The sequence below is a fragment of the Pezoporus flaviventris genome, unplaced genomic scaffold (genome assembly GCF_033815535.1).
Source record: "Pezoporus flaviventris isolate CSIRO_AGI_PZ_B2104156 unplaced genomic scaffold, CSIRO_AGI_Pfla_v1 ptg000050l, whole genome shotgun sequence".
NCBI lineage: Eukaryota > Metazoa > Chordata > Aves > Psittaciformes > Psittacidae > Pezoporus > Pezoporus flaviventris.
The window spans coordinates 5,329,543-5,349,774 of NW_026892598.1; the positions used below are offsets into that span (position 1 = coordinate 5,329,543).

At 46.6% G+C, this 20,232-nt stretch overlaps 1 protein-coding gene across 3 annotated transcripts; it reads left to right on the forward strand.

Moving 5' to 3' along the window:
* The first annotated feature begins 1,318 nt into the window (after positions 1-1,318).
* On the forward strand, positions 1,319-19,891 carry TBC1D2 (TBC1 domain family member 2). Of its 3 annotated transcripts, XM_061468746.1 has the most exons (14): positions 1,324-1,713; positions 3,752-4,265; positions 4,903-5,035; positions 5,932-6,073; positions 7,474-7,610; positions 8,195-8,382; positions 9,523-9,909; positions 10,792-10,902; positions 12,587-12,774; positions 13,950-14,420; positions 15,292-15,412; positions 15,997-16,182; positions 16,833-16,954; positions 17,648-19,891. In XM_061468746.1, the coding sequence occupies exons 2-14, from the start codon at positions 3,858-3,860 to the stop codon at positions 17,847-17,849; spliced, it is 2,796 nt and encodes a 931-aa protein (XP_061324730.1). In that variant the 5' UTR covers positions 1,324-1,713; positions 3,752-3,857; the 3' UTR covers positions 17,850-19,891. The 3 variants fall into 3 exon arrangements, with proteins under 3 accessions (XP_061324731.1, XP_061324730.1, XP_061324732.1); XM_061468747.1 differs by lacking the exons at positions 15,997-16,182; positions 16,833-16,954; positions 17,648-19,891 and adding an exon at positions 15,516-15,815 and having other exon boundaries at positions 1,319-1,713; XM_061468748.1 differs by lacking the exons at positions 1,324-1,713; positions 3,752-4,265; positions 4,903-5,035; positions 5,932-6,073 and adding an exon at positions 7,730-7,869 and having other exon boundaries at positions 7,561-7,610.
* Positions 19,892-20,232: the final 341 nt, after the last annotated feature.

The following is a 20,232-nucleotide window of genomic DNA, read 5'->3' on the forward strand; positions in this document are numbered from 1 at the left end:
TTAGCTCCCTTTCGTAGTCGCGTATGTCCGTGCTGGTGCCAGGGTGTAAGGCGGCTCTGGAAGCAGGACAGTTCTTTTGCAGCCATACTGGTACTAACCAATTTGAGGAACTTCAGGTGAGCCTTTTAAAATGTGTCCAGGGCAGCCTATACATGAGCTACTGCTGCCCTACTACCACCTTCTGAGTCACACTTGGTCCTCTCCTTACAGCTGTAGCCAAGGGGGACAAGGCAGCTCAGGTATCAGAGGGAAGGACTTATTCACACAGCTGATCTAATCTCATGGCCAACTGCTGTATAAGCCAAATGTGTGTGAAATCACCTTAAGTGAGAAAATGTGTGGAGTTTGTATGCTGTGATCATTTCCATGTGTCCTATGGTTTGGGACTGTAAGCCAGGGGAAGGATAAGCCACTGGACAACTGGACACTTGGTTCTTGCTGCTGAGGTACTAAACTTGGTTGAAGTTGGTGATAAAACTTGGTAAAGTTGGCTAAACTCAGGTATTTCTTGGGAGCAACTGAAGTGAGTCACATCATCATCATCACGGCTCAGCTATCACTGCATGCAGGGAAAGTCATAGCTGTACAGGCTCTCTATCCTGGGGACAGGGTGAAAAAAGTGCCTTCCTAGTCTAGCCCAGTTTCCACAAAGCCCAGCAAGGCTTTGCAGGAGAGGCAGCTGCCTGACAGCATGTGAGCTTGGCTGTGCTGCATGTCCATCTTGTCAGTGGATCTGCACCACTGTATTAAGGGTCTTTGACACCCCTATTCCCTATCCGTACTTCTTTTGGAGTTTTTTTCCAGGGGTCAGTCTACACCCTTTGGCCCAGCTTGATCATACAACCTTAAACCTCCTGGCACCAACTACCTCTGGATGTGAAATTCGTTTGCCTTATCCGATTAGCCGCAGCTGCACAACCGTGGCTCTTGCACTGTGTCTGGGGCGCAGCAGGGTCTGCACCCACTGCCCCAGCGATTTTGCAGGCATGGGGCACATCCCGCCCAGCGGACGGAACCTCCCGGTCCCCCTTGCCCCGCTCTGGCTTGCTTTCAGCGCGCCGCACCACGCCGATGAATCATTTTCTCCCCGGTATCCGTCTGCAATGTCCTCTTTTTAGTTTCCGTGGCTGTAGCGGGCGTCCTTCGCCTCACACCCCGTGGCTCTGCTCCCCCGTCGTGCCGCCCGGCCCCGCCCCGCCAGACCCGGCGGGAAGCGTGGGGCGGCGGACGCAGCAGGTACCGCGGCCGGGGCTGTGGGCCCCCTCCACCACCCCCCCCGCAGCCAGGGTGCTCGCCCCCGCCCGGCGCAGCGGGGCGGGGTGGCGCAGCGCGGTGCCAGGGCCCGGTCGCCGGCGGCGCAGCGCGGTGCCAGGCTCCGGCAGCCTTCGCGTGTGCCCCGACGCGGTGCAGCTGGGCTGGGAGGTGCTTCTGCGGCGCTGAGGCAGACACGGGGTGAGGGGGCCTGCCTTGTGCAGCTCGCGCTAGCAGATGCAGAAAGGGCTGTGCAGGGTTTGTCTTTTCGTTGTTGAGTCAGTGTCGGAGCTGCTTCCAGCAACGTCTCTTCCAGACAGCTCCCAGGCGGTGGATGGACGGAAGGGAACTTGAAGAAGACCCTCTTCTGTTGCCGTTGTGTTTGGTTTGGAGGCTGCTCCGTGGTACTTGCAGTAGTACGCCAACGGACGGTGACTTCAGGGCATCTCTGCTGTTAAGAAGGTGAGATCTCTAGAGTTATTTGCAGTGCAGATCTGACACAGAATCGTAGAATCAGCTAGGTTGAAAAAGAGCTCTAAGATCATCAACCAACATTTAAGATCCAGCCGTTACCTCAGCACAGCCAGGACCACTGCTAAACCATATCACGGAGGGCCTCAGCTACACGGGGTTTGAACACTTCCATGGGCAGTGACTCCACCACTTCCTTGGGCAGCCTGTTTCAGTGCTCTCTCTGTGAAGAAATTGTTCCTAATATCCAATCTAAACCTTTCCTGGTGCAGCTTGAAGCTGTTACCTTTTGTCCTAGTGCTTGTTACTGGGGAGAAGAGGCTGATCCCCACCTCACTAAAACCTCCTTTCAGGTAGTTGTAGAGAGTAATAAGGTTCTCTCTGCACCTTATAACATGACACGTAACTTGGTGCCGGAATCCAAAATGCTTGTTAGATGCTGTTCATGGTGTGGACCCATGGCAAGAGGTAGAAGGTGGAGTCTTCAGATGGTGCAGGAGGTCCTTATGCTAGCACTGCCATAAAGCCACAGGGTCTGTTAGGGAGAGTTGTGACTGCTTTTTGCTCCAGATGATGGTTCCTTTGCACCAGGCAATGTTAGCTTGGAAAATAGTCTTTTTGGTGTTTCAGAGGCTGAGTAGGTATCTTCATGAAGGGTTGTTCCTGGCATTTGCGAGTGAATTCCGCAGGAAGATCCATGATGTCAGGGGAATAAACTAAAAGGTGTTCAGTAGCTTTCCAAAAAGCGTAAGCGTTGTCAGCAGAAAGCTAATGTGGGAACAGGAGGGGGCAGCAATAAACATGATGAGGCTTACCCAGCGCTGAGATGGGTAAGCCTTCTTTTGGTCATGAGGATGAGTCGTTTGGAAGAGCATGAGCTTGGGCAACCTCTCTGTGTGCTCCACTATTAATCTCCATTCACCTGGTGTCACACAGCTGGCTGTGTGTCAATAGTTTTGTTTCTGTGCTTGGAGTGTCACTAACTTAACACTGCAACAATTTATTTGCATACATATTTGCTTCAGATATGTTAGTTTCTGAACTGAAGTCTTTTTATTGATCTTTAAACCATGTTTTTACTGAAGAAAACCAATGCAAGAGGTTATTTATAGGTGTTGGAGTGTTGTATAAAGTGCTTTCTTTATACAAAGGCCATGGGTGTCTGCAGCTCTGAGCAAAAAATGACACCTGCCATGTGCTTTTAAGCACTTGAAAAAGTACCCAGAAATGTAGCAGAATTGCCATCCTTGCATGTAATCAAAAGTCATTAGAATGTAGACGTGAGTAGTTGTCTACAGCTTTGAAGATGTTCCCCTCTCAATAGAGGGAAGATGGACTAAAGTTCTCCACATATCCTTTCTTGTTTTTCTATTTTTCTCTTGCACTCTGCATTTCTCTTTGGAACCCAGCAGGTTACATTGGCCACTGAGCAACCAAGTCTCCTTTGTAAGCATCACAGAATTACTTTGTCTGGTACATAATCCATCAAATGAGGTCTATTGGATGGAGACTGAACACATGATATGTGTACTTTTTAACAACAATTCTCAACTGACACAAAGGATTTATAGGGATGCAGCATAAGGCTGGATTCTTTTCCAGACGCAATGGTTTAAAATATTAGCTGAACATTTACTGGAAATGGCAGGATGCAATTACCTGAAATCTCCTGATCTAAGTATTTGCCCTGCCAGAGCTTGTTGTCTTGCAGTGTTTTTTCCTGCAACTGTTAATGTTGTTGTTTGTGGCTTCAAATGCACTAGTTATTGCTATTAATTTGGTATGTCCATAGACTGTACTTATTTTTCACTCAAGGGATTGTGTTACTGCTTCTCGGCTGGTAGTCCAGGCTAATGTAGGAATGAAAAAGGGAGAAAAGAGGTACATAGAGATCATCTGAGCTAAGGAAGGCAGGCAACAGTGACCAAAAGTAGAAGTCTGAGACCTTGGCTGGGCAGTTTGAAAGCTAGGGAGTGTCTCTTGTTGTATGCCAGACCTGGGTTTATTCTTCCTTTTTCATTTGCTGCAGGTTTTATAACAATTATGTGGAGCTGAGTAGTTCGGTATCTGCTGTTACTTATTTACTCAGAGAATTTCCTGTTTCAATACAATTCTGAGTCTGTTTCCTGAAAGAGATGAAAAAAGGACTGAAAAGTGGAGCTTGTTCCCTTACCACTCCAGGCAATTTAGTGGAGTCAGATCCAGACAGTAACAGCAGCAATGAAGCCTCAGCAAAAGAGAAAGATGTGCTTTCCTCTTCTGGAGAACTGGAAAATGTACGGCTGAAACCCAGCAGAGATGCATCCAGAAAAAAACTCTGTGGCTATTTAAATAAGCTGGGCATCAAGGGGCCAATCAAGACCTGGAAGTCTCGCTGGTTCTTTTATGATGAAAACAAGTGTAATTTATTATACTACAGAACTGCACAGGACATCAACCCTTTGGGATCTATTGATCTCTCCAGCGCCAGTTTTGACTGCAAGGTGGAAAATGGGGAAGGGGTTTTTGAGATCAGAACACCAAGCAGAGTTTTTACTTTGAAGGTAAGGAGCAGCATCTTCTTGTGGAGCTATTATGAAACATTCCCAGTCAGTACAGACACATGTCTGCTAAGATCGGCCAGCCTGGAGTGTTACTGTTTGGACCTAAATTTCTTGCTTTGTTTTGGCAAGACTGGGACTCCATTACCTGTGAGATGGCTAGTGTTTAACAAAATAGGAGTAAAAACTGAACTGGGGGCTGAGTTAAAATCGTTGAGGAGTCCTACAGTCCACATATAATTTGCTGAACAGAAATAGGCTCTTCTGTCTGAAATGGTTGCCCCAGAAAGAGCTTTTTCTAGGTTGTTATCTCTGTGAAAATTACTCTTAAGGAGCTCTGTGGGTGATTCCTGCCTGAAATAGTTGTGACATCTCTGCTTAGACTTGGAGCATAATGAATCAAAAACCAGTTAAAATTTTATCAGCAGCCCACTGAGGTTCTGATACTAAGGCTGTGCTGAAGATTTCCTCTGTCCTCCCAAGTCAGTGTCAGTGTTAGGACCAGAGGATAGCGCATAGGCTTGACACAGCTGGCCTTTATTTCTGCTGACTTGTGCATTGAAGTGGTGGTCAGCCCTTTGGGATACATCTCATGCTGATGAGGTTACTTTCCTCCTTTTCCTGTTTTGTGTTAATACAGGCAATCAGCAATCAGGCAATGATGTACTGGCTGCAGCAGCTACAAATGAGACGTTGGGAATTTTGCAATGCTCAAAGCAGATTTCCTGTGGGCAGCTCCCAGCTTGTCAATGAACCTCTGGCTGGCAGAACAAGTAGGTGTTGCGTTATGTCAGCCTTTCTTCTGCTTTCAGCCTCCCTTGTGATGAATGGTGCTCCTCATCTGTATGTGGGCAGAAGTTTTGGCCAGGTTTTTAAATGCAGGTGCCAGCTATCAATGCTTGGTCAATGTTTGGAACTTCTGGACTTATTCTGGGTGAATGTGAATGGGCTGTTTCCTAATCCACAGCGTGTGGCTGGAGATGCTCAGGTATCTTACAGTCATTAATTTCCTCTTGATGTTTCTCATGCATGTGAAATGTGCACATTTGGGATATCCCCTTCCTCTTGTGAGGAAATTTACAGCAAACAATTTTTTTTTTACTGGTGATCAGGTAAGATGTGTATTCCTAGCAGTGGGAGTACACAGTCCAGTGGATCAGGGGAGGGCACAAGCAGGGTGTCCACCTGCTTAGTTATGACTTTTGTTTGAAACAAATAACCCCCCCTCCATCGTAAATGTCTGCTCTAGAAGATTCTGGATAACTTCGCGTTTTGCTATAGCAGGCGATAATTTGGTAACAAATTGTGTTTGTGGAGTGTTATCTGTGCATTAAAAACACCAAACACTGGGGTGGAAAGAACATCAACATCTCACTTCCTTATTACTTTAGGTGGCTAAACTCTGATTGCTTAGGGTTTGTCATTCTCATATACAAATGGTTGAAGTGACTTCATTATCCTTAAATAGATGACTGTACATGGAACCTTCTGTAATTTGACTTGAAACTACATAAACATGCTCTGCTGTCCTTTTTCCGCCTGGCCCGTTGAACATGGAATGTAGACCTGTAGTAAAACGTTGTGACTCTCAAGCTACCTGAAGGAGCCAAAGTCCAATGGAATTCTGTCTTCCTCACTTGTTTCTGTGTCCTGGTTTGTTTTTACATAGGTGGTGTTGACAGTGAAGACTTTCTGCCTCTGGTGAAAACGCCAACAGAAGCAGTGGGTTTAAAGGCAGCATCCTTGCCTGCACCCCAAACATCTACTGCTTTGCAGAACATTTCCCTTAAGCACCCTTGGACAGAGATACAGTATGTGTGAGGAGAGCTGCAGGTGGTTGACATGCTAGCCTGCCTCTTTGTGCCTTCCTTGTCTGTCATGTTGTGTGAAATGGGAGTCTTGCCTAGGTAGAAGAGCCATGAAGTAGCGTTTTGAAGGATATTTCAGGTGAAAGTAAAATTCCTGCTAGAGGGCTTTTTCCATCACCCTGTTCCAATGCCTTTCCTGTCCTCTAGCTCTCTTAGCAAAGATCCTAGTGGCAGCTGTAGGGCTTGGTTAAGCTTTCTTTGGCGTAGGTAGCAGTTAATGTGCCTGCTGTGATGCATATGCACATCACTTTTGGGGGACACTAGGCAGCTTGTGCCTGTACTCTGTAGGCTGGTGATAGAAGCCCATTAGCACTTTCCAGTAGTTTCAAAGAACCCTGAAAGGAAAGTTTCATTGGACGGTTACCAGCTGCAGACTACAGGGAATGAAGGCCTGCTGATCTTATGTGGCAATATGTTGTCTGAAGTCAGAAGTGTCTGCTTTTCTGTGGTGGAGCCTTACAGTAGCAAGGCAAAAGCAGAATAATATCTAAGTGCCAACTTCGTTTACAGTTAGGAAGTAGCTGACACTGTGTCTTGCGTAGACCTCAAAACAAGGGTCTGGTTTTGTTTCAGTTGATGGACAATGCAGGAGGAGAAGGGAAGGTATCTGTGTAGAAATAAGCAACTCTCACACCTTTTTGTGTAGGTTTTACAGAAAATACTCATGCGTTTGTGGTTTTGCATGATGCTGTGAAGTCATCTCTTAGTGCTTCTGGCAATAGCTGGTCACAGCAGCTGTAACAGTTTCTGGGTCTGATTGCAGTCTGTTCCTGAATCTGTTTACTGCATTGAAGTCTATTGAGTCTGTTGTGGCAAGGTTATTAAATGTGGTTCAGAGCACAGGACCTGTGACTGCTTCAAATGTGATCATTGTGGCAGTTTTGGCTGTACTGTAGCTTTTCTTGGCACCTGGGGATTTCTGCAGTGTGCTAAGGAAAGGAATGGAGAGGAGAAGGAAAGAGGGAGAGAGGAAAGGAAGAGAAGAGGGAGGGAGCAAGAGAGGGATGTGGTTGCTCTACTGTTACCTCTGATCCCTCTGTGCAGCCTGGTGTGTTTATGTATAGGGCACAGTCACATGGGGAAAGATCTCCAGCTGATTTATATTGCTGTGCTGGTACTGATTTTGTGGCACCTTTTTGATTTATGCCAGTTATAACCTCACTCTCCTCAGATCCACCAATGCCATGAGCAGTTCCTTTTCCTAGCCCATGAAGGAGATAGGTTTTGGGAGGAAAGGTGGGATAAGAGGAGAAGTAAGGCACTGAATAGTTTGAATATGCACTGACTGTGGTGATCTTGATTTCTCCTGTTCACAGGGCTGTCTTGATCTCTTCTTATTTCAGGAACACTGTCTACAATATTTGTGGCTCAAAGCAGCTGTGGGGGAACAATGGGAATGTCTTTACCTTCAGTGAATTCCAGGAGCATCCTGAGAACCCGGATGAGAAGCAAGAGGCAGAAGTGGAGGCAGGGTGTGCAGGTGCTTGTTACTGAGCTGCGTGAGCTGGCTGAGTATGGTGGCTTTTAGCAGAGGATCAGACTTAGCAGGAAGGGGGTAGCAAGTTGTCGTGGGATATGAAAACTCTCACATTATCTTAGGTCCCTTCCTGTGTTCTTGGCACAAGACTGACTCTTCTAGCTCTGCTTCAGGCTGCCTCTATCTGTCTCTTACCTCTGGAACCTTCTGCAGAGGCAAAAGTACCATCCATGGTGCAAGCACATGCTGTTATTTCTTCAAGGTAAATGTTAAATTGCTGCATGGTTACAGGCTAAGTTCAGCAGCTCCACTACATGCTTGGGAATTTACTTCTCTGTGATGGTAACTTGCATTTGCCAATGGTTGGGAGGCAAGGTGGGTTAACAGGTACCTGTTACCTGTAAAACAGTACAGCTTTTCTTATTCTGGGGATATTTGTGGCTGTTCCCTACTGTCTGTGCTTCAACCCTATGGATCCCAGCAGGTCAGTTTTCCTGTGTGTCAGTCTTTTCTCAGCTGTTGTGAGTCTCCCCATAGCAAGTCTCAGGAGTCCCAATTCCATATAAATTAACCTTATTTCCCTTCAGTTAAGGGGGGGACCCTAGAGGATGAAAGAATGGACTCCAGGCTGAACTGGGTTAGGAAAGCCAGGTGGATGAACAGTGGCTTCCCAGGCTTGCCTGAAGAACTGTCCAGGGAGAGGAACCCAATGAATAAAGTGAGTGTCCTACAGCAACAGACTCTGACACTCACAGAGGAAGTCAAGTCACAGAAGGTGAGTGTGTTGAAGAGTCTGCTGTTTCTAAGGGCAGGGCCCTGAGACTGGTCAGAGGGACTGCTTTTCACCTTGGTGTTAGGCTGAGAAGTGCTCAGCCAGCACTCACTGGGGACCAGTTGAAGCTGCTCGTGGTGCCCCTTTGTATGTGCTAGATTTTGCCCAGCACAAGGGAGAATGGGCTGTCCTTCAGCCATTGCTAGGGAGTGCAGCTAGCAGATGGTCTGGAAAAGGGAGAAAGGGAGATGAAACAAATCTAACTGTGCTCTGCAGGTGTCTTGCTCATGCATCTCTATTGGTCAGTGAATGATAGAAGTACGGTCCTGAATAGGTACTGGCAGGAACTGTCAGGTTGAGTCATGCTGTTAACAGCAGGTCATTCTTTTTGAACAGTGATGCACCATTAGTAAGTGATTTGACTGTAGAAGTCAGCGTGTGGGTCACTGAAAGAGCTTTCTCTCCTGAATGGTCATGTTCTTCACAAGCATGGAGCAATACTAGGCTCTGCACTAATGATGCTGGTAGCATTTCTAGTAGAAGAGGCAGGAGAGCCAGATCCCATGGTGGGCAATCAGTTGCATCCTTGATTCGATTCCTTAAGTGGCTGAGATTCAGGCTAAGCCTGAATTAGCAGCATGTTGCCAGGGCAGGCTTTCGTGCCTTTGTGTGGGATGGAGTGAGGGAGGGCTCTGGCAGAGGGAAGGTTAGAACGGATACCACAGTTCCTTCTGGTAGCACAGATAGATGTAGACTAAATTATTTCTCTCCCTCCTATTGTACCACACTGCTGACCAGATCTCCAGCTTCTCTGGTCTCTGCTGGGCCTCCCAGGAATGATGACTGTAGGAAAGCCAGAATTCAGACAGTGTGAGCAGCAGCTTGTCCATTAGCAATTCACCTAAAGTCAAGTCATCTGTGTCCTGCTTGCAGAGACCTTTCAGGCAATCTCTGAGAGCAGAACTCCTCTGAGGAGGCACTGTGATTTCAAGATTGCATCATGCAGTTTTGCTTCTGAAGGAGTGGATTTCAAGATCCTGAGCACCCTTCATTGTTTGCTTATTACTGACTGGGTCTGTGCTCTCTGTGCTGCCGTTGCCCTGGGCAGCACTGTGATGTGATGGCTTTGTGTTCCTTTTCCAGGAGCTGGTTAAACTTCTTCACAAAGCTCTGGAGGCAGCCCAGCAGGAGAAGCGAATATCTAGCATGTATCTCACTGCAGCAGAAGACAAGGACAGGCTGGAGCTGATGCGCCACAAAGTGAGACAAATCGCAGATCTTACCAGTCGACTGGAAGCTCTTGAGCAAGAAAAGAAGGAAATGGAGCAGATATTGACTCTGAGAGACAGCCATATTGAGGAACTCAAGGAGCATGTGCAGCTTCTGATGGAGAAGAACCATGCCAAACAGGAAGTCATCATGGCCTTGAAAGAGCAGATGGCCCGAGAGCAGTCTGACCCCCTGCAGGAAGCCAACACTATCACTATGGAGACATTGTACAAGCAGCAGGAGGAGATTGAGCACCTGAAGGTGTGTGAGATGGCACGGGTCATTTGGGAGGTCCCATTTGTTCAGTGGGAGGGTGTTCCTTGTGGGAAGCACAGAATACACTTCTGCTAATTGCTCATCTGTCTCCAAACCAGTGTCAGGCTGGAAAGAGTTCACTTGATACCAACAGTGTGCTCAAAAGCATCTGGGTTACTTTCAGCTTCAGCTCAGAGCCTGTTTTGTTTGACTTCATGTCACCATTCAGTGCCTGCCTCTTTCTTTGCCCTTCTTTTGTTTAACCGCTTCAGCCTCGCTGCCTTCATTAGGTTTGTTACCCTTGTCTTTCGTTCTTGTGAAGAATTTCCCAATACATCCTGCTTCTTTCAAATCCAGCCTATTGTGTGTCACTATATGCACAGTTACAATGACCAGTTGGCCAGGGGGTGGAGAACTGCCAAAAGAGCCACTTAACCACATTGTGGTAAGAGTGTTCATTTTTGCTGCCAGCTATGGGGCTGAGATTTGTGTCAGATTGGTTTTGGTGTTGTTTTGGTTTTGGTTTGGTTTTGTTGTTTTGGGTTTTTTTTTTATAGGACAAACCACATATATTCTCTATCTTGCTTAAGGTGCTTCTCTAGCTTTATATCACCCCCATGTATCTGTGTTTTCTAACCGTGTACATGCAGTGCACTTGGTATTTTCAAGTATTGCCTTGTCAATGCATGACATTTTGATTTAGTGTTGTGCCTTGAGTTCCTTTGTAGGCAATATTTGTCTTGGGGAGTCCTGTCTTCTCCCTAGCACACAAAATTGTTGAGATACTTTCTTGTCCTTAACATAATTCATATATGGAATCTCTGAAGTAGGAGGAGATTCCAAGCCCCTCAAGAACTCTCCTTGTGTGACTGTTTTACTTTGTGGCAGGATGATATTGAGGCATACAAAACCCAGAACCAGTTTCTCAATTCAGAGATCCACCAGGTTACTCAACTCTGGACAAATGCTGCTGAGAATGAAAAAGCCCTTCTGATGAAGGTAAGGCAAAGTGACTTTTTTCCCTTGGTGAGAGCTGTTACTAATTTTCCAAAGCCAGTACTGTAATGGATTTTGGTCCAAAACACACCAGGAATAAGTTTTTTTCTCAATGTGTTTTTTTAGTGTGATTTTTTTTTTTTCCCCCAGTTTGTGTTCTTCCCAAATTAGACATGATCATATTCATTCTTCAGTAAAATACTTGTAAAGCTCAGTCTTAAGGATGTTGAAACTTAACCCAGGTTTCTGCATTTTGGCTATGCTTTTGAATACAAATAAAAAAGCAATACTGTTTAGGGAATCAGAACTTTTTCCTAAGAACTGGCAGACTGTCTGAGCCCTGGTTCCATCTAGTCTTGATATCTCTACCAGGTTTGGCACTACTAGGTGGCACTGCTCTCAGGTCCTGCAGCAGGATCAGGGTTCTTATGTTTTCTTAAGCTCTATTTTTATTTCTAGCTTTGTAAGTGTGCATAGCTTTGTTACTCTGAGACTTGTCTAATCCTGCCTTCTGGTTCTGAACCACTGGCCAGGGTGGTGATGTATTCTGACATTTGTACTGTTGATTCTCCCTGTGTTTTACTTCCCTGGGTTTTACGGAATGTCTCCAAGGCTTGGATTCTGGAGCAGGGCAAAAACCTGCTTCTGAAGTTGTTGTTGTTGCTATTATTACTACTACTACAATTTTTATATCTGTTTACTTTCTTGTCCTCTGAAACCCTGCCTACCTCCTAACTTAGTCCCCTTCTCTGATCCTGAAACCAGCATAACCATCAGAGAGGAAGTAATCAGACCAACGTAGTGAATGTGAGGCAGAATGCTGATTAAAGTGGTAGTATAAGAGAATCCTATTCTCCTTTCTGTCCCCTCTATATGCAGCCTAACTCTCTCTGTAGTTTCTGTTTTGTTTTTGTTTTCAACTGCTGCTTCCCACTGAGGAGGAGTTTTCATTGAGCTACGTGTGATACACTGGGTGAGTCTTGTCACCTGTGTGGCCTCAGTTCCCCACTTGTGGAGTGGGGGTAGCAGTCCTTTTGTTGCTTTGTGTGCCAGGAGTATGGTGGTGGCAGGGACTCTCCTGCTGTTGTTTGAACTCAATTGGGCTTCCTGTCTTAGAGAAATGTTGTGTAGCACTGCCATGGGACCTGGGGTTGCTGGGGGGACATGTGGTCACTTTGATAGTGATGCTACCAAGTACCCTGAAAATTGTACGGCCATAGCTCACTCTCAGGAGTGGTGTATTTTCTTTTTTCAGGGTACAGCTCAATGTGGGATAGATTATTTGTCTGAGGAGCAGGGAAAAAAGACTGCAGAGAATTCAGCTGCCATAGTGGGTCTTGGATTGTGTCCTGAACTGAGCTGGCTGGGATATGGCTATCAACTGATGCAGTTCAGTTGATAGCCATAGCTGTCAGTGCACCCACATAAAGCAGGGGATGCTGCAGTAGCTCTTGCAGTCAATAAGCAACATCTGCTCATGCTAGCTACTGCAGCTTGTGCTTGTTCATAAACCATGGTGATCATTCATGGCTGTAGTTGCACTGACTAGAAAACGGCTGGATGTGTTTCCTTCAGCTTTGCTGTTCAGGAGTCTTAACTTTATGTGCAGAGCAGGCCAATAGAGAGCAGTAGCAATGCAGGAAGAACTATGACTGAGCCAGCTCATTTGCTTTTCTTTCCCCATCAGTGTGCCTGCCTGCAAGCACAAAACTGCCAGATGGAGAGCAAGTACCTGACAGTGTTGCGGAAGCTGCAGGAGGCTGTGCCTGGTCTGCCCATCTCCCATGCTGAGTTGGTGAGGAACCTCATCCAGGAAGCACTCCAGTGGGATGTGAAGGAAAAAGCAGAAGAAGGTTTTAACCTGAGCCCTGTAAGGTGAGGGGCAAGAGCATGGCAATATTCACACCCTTGTAGGAGGTTGTGGAGGGAAGTGTACAGGCAAGTAATAGCTGGGGACATTTCTGTAGGAGGGAGTTGAAGCCATGACCCAGGAGTGGATGTTGAGGAGGCTGGTTTGATTTGGTGGTGTGGAGACCACAAGTGTCTGACGGAAGCATATCACTGTAGGAAGGAAAAGTTAAAAATGATACAGCTAAACTTTTCTTGGCAGTGGAAGACAGTATAGCAAGTGATAACAGCAATGGCATGCCTGGGACATGAGGGTAATCTTCTTCCATAGGAGAGGAGGCCATCTGGGAAGTGGGGGATCTCCATCTTTTAGGGGTTTTTAGTTCCACCTGTACAAAGCTGCCATCACCCTGTTTGGTTCTGGGGACAATCCTGCAGTGAAGGGGGACTGGACTGGAGACCTCCAGAGAGCCATGACACCAGTGCTGCAGGGTCCTTGCATTTGTGTTCATGCTTTCCTGGCCAGTTAACGCCCCAGTTCTGTAGCAGTTTCCATGTAATCTGACTGGGTCAGACTCACAGGTTCTCCAGGTAGTTTTGGAGATGAGATCACCAAGGCCAGGCTTGCTCTCTGTCAAGAATATAATGTTGTCTTACGGAGTATCCCAGCCTGTGGAGTGATGATGATCACCCTCAATGATCTGTACTTTCAGTGCTCCTGGTGTTTTTCAGTGAGTAGGAGATTTGCATTGTGTAGAGGGAGACATCAGAAGGGACTATGGATCTCTCTTCTTCAGTCTCATGCCCCAAAGCCTTTGCAGTCCTTTCTTACAGAACTGTCTCTGCACTTGAATGCGGTAAGGAGAAGGTTCACAGGTAGAGCTAGACAATCTGTTAGGGGCAGGGAAGCAGGTGAGGTGAGAGAGGTCTGATGAGATTGGGCTGTAGCTTGGAGCAAAGTTACGTAAGTCTGTGCATGTATGCTGTTGCTGCAGGCTCATTTGCCTTCAGGGCTCTGAGACAGTAGGCATGGCAGGCTCTCATATGCGGCTGTCATAGAAGTGAAGGAGCACTTGTGCTCCAGCACAGGTGACGGGAACCTGGCAGCAGGCTGCAGCTGGCATGGACCCAGGCAGTAAGTGGTCCTTGATGCAGGTACCAGCACTGTCCTTTGAACTAATCTCTGACTTGTGTCCCTCCAGTGAGTATGATGAGTATGGGTTTATGACTGTACCTGAATATGAAGTTGAGGACTGGAAACTTCTGGCCAAAATCCAAGCCCTGGAGATAAAGTCCAACAATCTGCGGAGCCAGGAAGTAGTAGAGAAGCCCCTCCGTGACAGGTGGAACAGCATTGGAGAGCTAAGCCCCTCTGCAGAGCTGAAGAACCTGATCCGAAGCGGCATTCCAGTGGAGCATCGCCAGCGGGTCTGGAGGTGGATTGTCAGCCGGCACTGCGGCCATCGGCCTGACCACTACCAGCAGCTGCTACGGCAGAGCAAGAGCACTGAGCACCCTGCCTGCCGCCAGATTGAGCTTGATCTGCCCCGCACACTGACTAACAACAAACATTTTTCCTCTCCCACCTCCCAGCTCATCCCCAAGCTTCGGAGGGTGTTGCTGGCATTCTCCTGGCACAATCCTGCCATTGGATACTGCCAGGGACTGAACAGGTGAGGAGCCAGGTATGCTGCTTCTTCACTGAGAAGGTATAAACACGTACTCCAGGGTGTGATTCAAGCAACCCCAGGCTCCTGAGTACTGCATTTGGTGTGTTTTTTTTTCATCCAGTGTTGTTGCCGGAATTAAGGAATCAGCAGGATGCACTTGTTTGGCATCTCCATAGTTACAGAATAGGAAGGAGCAGCCATAGGAGGTTGAGTGAGGCAGTCCCAGTATAACAGCATGAGACTGAGGCTGAATTTCTAACTCTAAATCATCCTGGTGATTCCTATTGCTGAGAAGAGTTGGAGGAAATGTTGGGAAGTTGGAGATGAGGGAGTTGTAGAAAATGACATGGGGAGAGGATGAGGAAACTGGGGTTGTTCTGTCTGGACAAGGGAAGGTTCAGGGAATCTTAAAGTTTCATTTCTTAAGGCTGGAGCTGAAGAGGGTAAGGGATTTAGAAGAATGTATGGGAAAGTGAGCTGTGTCACTTAACATGGAGTGTGTCACTTAATGTATCCATAATATGGAGTATCTCTGAGAGACCTCTTTCCTGTATGGAAATAGCAAAAATGAGCATACTGGTAACTTCAGGAGATCTACAGAGCGTCCCATTAGCTGGCAAGTCTGGCTTTGTCACATCAGTTCTGTATTTGATGCTTCCTGTTTGCTGACAGAGGCATATGAAAAAGAAAACTATAGCCCCATGGTTCTGTCAGAAGCCTGCAGAACAGTTCACTTGCCTCTCTGACCAACAGTCCTGCCGTGTTTGATGTTTTGGACACTCATAGAAGTAAAGACATACCAAGAGGAGTCTTGCATTCTGCAGTTCCTGTGCTGGTGGTGTTGTAGTGCCTCACCATGTCTTGTCCATCACAGGTTGGCAGCTGTTTCCCTACTGGTCCTGGAAGATGAGGAAAGTGCCTTCTGGTGCCTAGTCCATATTGTGGAGAACCTAATGCCAGCAGACTACTACAGTGACACACTGATAACATCACAGGTTAGCTGGGCACACTCGCATCTTCTTGGACTGTGACGTAGTAATTCACAGTAAAGGTTTAAAAGCTAGCAGTCAACTTCCGTTGTGTTTGATTTCTCCACAGGAAAGTGAACCCACCTTGCAATCCCTTTCATTGCAGAGGTGTTGTAGACTTGAGAGTACAAAGTTTTTACACACACAGGAGCAGCAAAATTGATCCCTAAGCACTAGGAAACTGGGCACCACTCCTGAGTAATTACATAAAGGTGAGATTAGTCAGAAGGAAGGTGCCTGTTAATTACACAGTTACTTATTTTAAGAAGGGCCTAAGTATGAACCGAGCATGAAGAAAGCCCCATTCTGCAGCTCTTCAGATGTTTCTTTGGAACCTGCACCCTGTCTTTGGAGTGCCGTGTGCAAATAGAAGATTTTTATATTCGCTGTACTTGCCTCAGTACATGATCAAATACAGCATTAGTTCTGACTTTGGGGTTCCCTGCAGATGAGACAGCGCTCTGGCCATTTGATGTAAAATGTTGTTCTATGAGTAACCCTGTAATTCAACTGGATGCTTGTGACATGTTTTCTTTTTTTGTCAACTTTAGGTAGATCAGAGAGTCTTCAGAGACTTCTTGTCAGAGAAGCTGCCTCGCCTTATGGCTCATTTTGAGCATTATCGGATTGATGTCTCACTCATCACTTTCAACTGGTTTCTTGTGGCCTTTGTGGACAGCCTGGTCAGCGACATCCTCCTGCGAGTGTGGGATGCCTTCTTGTATGAGGGAACTAAGGTGAAACTCTCAGTCTAGGTCTACTTCCCATCTGCACCACCTCTGTGACATGATGGCAGGGCAATGGACATACACGTTTCAAAGAGATGGAGGGTTGAATCTTTTGTCCTATCCTGCCTGTTTGATGAAATGCCTTGATGCCTCCCAGCCTCTGTGTTGTCTGTTCACTTGCTTCTGGTAGGCAGAGCTAGTCCATGATGCTGTGCCTAGGATCCCTGGCACTTTTGAGCAGGTGGTCCTGCCATGAAACAGCTCTCTGACAGGTCATGGTGTCTTCTGTTCTGTGACCTGGACAAAGCTGAGAGTATGACAGATAAAGGAAAAAGAAGATGGGCAGAGAGTTAGTACCTGAAGAAGTGAGTCTAGCATTGCCCCTGTGCATAGTGAGAACTGGAGAATTCTTGTAGAATCCCTGTGGTGTCCTATCCTTTTGGAGGATCTGGTATCCTCTCGGGTTGTAAATTACAGAGGGCCATTCTCTTCATATTGGCTTTGTGCTTCTTTAGGCCTGCCCTAACATAGCCTGTTGGGAGAAGCCCAGTGTCCAGCCCATACTGCAATAATATGTGCCCCACCCCAAGTTTTATAGAAGGAGAGCCTGATTTTCAACTGCCTAAGATTGACAACTCAAATACCTTTCAACTCTCCAGGTGATTTTCCGCTATGCTCTTGCGATTTTTAAATACAATGAGGATGAAATCCTGAGAATTCATGACAGTGTGGAGATCTACCAGTACCTACGCTTTTTCACAAGAATGATCATGGATGGCAGGTAGGACCGTGGGTTGTAGATAAGCTTCCATCCTTGATTTGTACTTGCTTGCCTGTTAGGTCAGCCTAAATGGAGTTCTGACCCGTCTTTTAAGAGAGGTGTATGTGCATTGGCAGGTCCACAGGACATGTATGAGTTTGTCTGGTTTTGACTTCCACTTCATGGTGTTACTTAAACTCTTTTTGGCTCAGGCAAAGGCAACTACAGCAGAGCAGGCCCCTGAGTCTGGGCCAGCCTCCTTTTTGCAGAAGCTGGAACTTGTGCTGCCACTTGCTGGGTTTCTCTCGGCTGTAGTTTGGGTATTTGGGAACACAGCAGCACTCACAACCTTTCATGGCAATGTGTGTCTGAGAGGAAGATTTCTGTGATCAGAAGAGCTTGGTGTTGGGAATATTCCTCCCCTAGGGGCCATCAGAATTGGCATCTGATCCCCCATATCCTGACTGGTGGCTGCACACTGATACCTTAAAAGGTGGTGTAGTGCAAGGCTGTTTAAAGTGTTGCTTGGGTTGGTGTTTGTGTCGGGAGTTGTCTGTGATTCCTTTAAGACTTTGTTGCTTGGTGACTTTTGAGCTCAGAGAGCTGAAACCTGAGGCTCTGCACATTGCCTTCCCCAGGATACACTTGGCATATCTGTTACCATCTGTCACCAATCAGTAAATCGGTTCACCAGGCCTGTCTTTTCCCTTGTAGGAAGCTGATGAACATTGCCTTCAATGACTTAAATCCTTTCCCCATGAAACTGCTGAAGAACCGCAGGTCGATGCATAGGGAAGAGCTGGAGGCAGAGCTGTATGAACTGGAACAGATCAAGGCAGCCTATGTAAAAGAGAGAGCAGAGCAGGGACCTCAGGACCTGAAGGAGGTTGTTAGTGAAGAGGAAGAAGAGATTTAACAAAAAGAGTTCCTCATCACTTCCCTCTCACCTTGCAGTCTTCGGTAGCAACTGTCTGTAAGAGATGGAGCAGAGGGGGAAAGGCAGTCACAGCAGGAGTTCATCTGTCTCAGGAAACAAGGCTGTAAGTATATAGGACCATTTGGGGGACCATATAGGACCGAGCTTTGTAATCGACTGGAAGGTGTCAAAGGCATTTTACTCCTTTTGAACTTTCCCTCATTCAGCCTACCCTGTCTTGTGCCGTTCAGGATTACAGCTGATGGTCCATAGGAAATAACCAGTTGTGCTACCATGACAGAATTTGAGATGGTACAAAAGACCCAGCCAAGCAGGAGTCTTCTACCTTTTCTGATGGAGGCTTGAAAGATACCCTTATATACAAGTAACGTTACCAGAAATAATGAACTAAGAGCATTCCCTCATTGGTACCTGAAGCTGCTGAATTGGTCAGGAAGGAAACCTGCTCTATGAAGGCATGGTGCCTTCAGTGGATAGCCGGCCAGGAAAGCATTGTGTTTAACATTGCAGTTCCTGAGTCTCCTGATGAGTGTTGGGCCCAAGAAAGTTCTGGGAGCTTGAGGGCGTCTTCCCATGGGACTTGGGCTGGGACAGTTGAAATGTGTTGTGGGAGAGCGGAGTTGCGTCTAGTTTATTTTGTTTCCTCTGGAAGTCCATGGGAGCGTAAGATGTGTCTGCCTGCCTGGCTGGGAAATGCTGGGAGGTACCTTTCCTCTTTGTTTAGCTCTGAGCAGAGCCATCTATGAGTTGGCCTGACCCTGGCTGCACTGTGCCTTCCAGAGGTGGGTTTGCTCCATGGAAAATCTTTTATCTCAGAGTGAAATCAACCACAGCCTGGCTGCTGGCAGGGCTTACTTAATGTTACGGAGAATTTGACTGCTCTGGACACCTGGGTCTTCTGATCACTTCACACTTGACCAGGATGAGTGTGTGGCCGTCTCCCTCTGCCTCACAGTTTGCTCTTCCTGTGCCAGGTTTCTGTGTTGACATTCCTGTGACTCCCATTCATAATGGAAAGGAGGAGTTTATTTCTGTAGGAGTTTCCAGTATTGACGGAATATGGACTATGGCCCTCTGCTGGTGAACCTACAAACCACTTGGACTAGGTCAGAGAAGATGGCTTGTTACTCTTTAGAAAAAACATTAATTTCCTCTGAACCAAGGAGCTGGCTTTATGGGTCTGGCACATGGAGATGCCCTGCCTACCTCTGGGAATGGGGTCTGATTCTCCCATGCCTCCCAGGATCAGCCATCACCTGGACTGTGCAGCTCAATCCATCACAGATCCAGGATAGGTCAAGTGTTTTAGATAAATACAACTTATTTTCCTTAACACAGTGCTAGAACTGCGCTGCTTTCCTGCTGAGCAGTGCTTTATTCCAGGTGTGCCAGCAGTCCTGTCACTTTCAGCATCCAGTAGACCCTGCTGTAAGATGAGCTTTGCTCTATGTTTTCAGACTGACCTTGAACTGAAGCCCATTCAGTGGATGATGCCTCTTTCAAACCTCTTGTGGTATGAAGCCGTCAGTGCTTGCAGAGGAAGCAAAAGGAAGTATTCAGAGCCCATACTGATCTCAGCCAGGTGGGCCATAGGCAGGATCACAGACTGTAGTGGAAACAGCACCAGTCTCTGTTCACCTGAGACACATTGTCTGCTTGGGCACACCTGCACAAATCAGACAGTTTCAAAGCATTATAGAAGTCTGAGTTGGGAGAGAGCTGTGGAGGCCAATCACACAGCATGGAAGTAATCAAAGTGGATATGAGATTTCGGGAAGAGTAGTTGGATGGGCAAGAGTGAGGTAGGTCCCCTGCATGTCACTAACAGCTGCACACATTGGAAGTGTGGGACAAGAAGATAATGGTGCTGGGGTCTTACCACATTATCTCTAATAAGAAAGCACTGGTTTTAAAACGATGCCACCTACCTAGAGAAGCTCAAAAGGCAAAAGGTATTTCTTTACAGATGATATTGCTGATCTAATATACTGTTATGTGCATGGGTGCACACAAATACAGATCTTTGCTACTGTTACGGACTTCTTTGATATCAAGACTGTGGAAATTAGAAATGTACTTAAGTACTGTATTTTTCCTCAAGACTTTTGCAGTAGGTCAAAACTCTTTTCTTCCTGACACTATGTTTTTTAAAAAAGGTATTTGAAAGCATCCATTATTAGACCAACCCACAGGCTGATGCATGTCTACAGTATATAAATAAATACTGGTCTGTGTGATATATAATGACCCATTAAAAATAAACTTTTCTGAAGAAGACAATTGAAATTGGAAGGGAAAGACATCTCGGTGTTGTTGGAAGTTTATCTGCTGTTGTGTGTTCACCAGCTCTTGGTTTTGCTCC

Excerpts from the sequence above, each read along its gene's own strand:
- TBC1D2 (XM_061468746.1), top strand. The coding sequence starts at position 3,858 with ATGAAAAAAGGACTGAAAAGTGGAGCTTGTTCCCTTACCACTCCAGGC. Across the intron at positions 7,611-8,194 it reads AGTGGAGGCAGGGTGTGCAG|TTAAGGGGGGGACCCTAGAG; the intron begins GTGCTTGTTACT and ends ATTTCCCTTCAG. Across the intron at positions 12,775-13,949 it reads TTTAACCTGAGCCCTGTAAG|TGAGTATGATGAGTATGGGT; the intron begins GTGAGGGGCAAG and ends GTGTCCCTCCAG.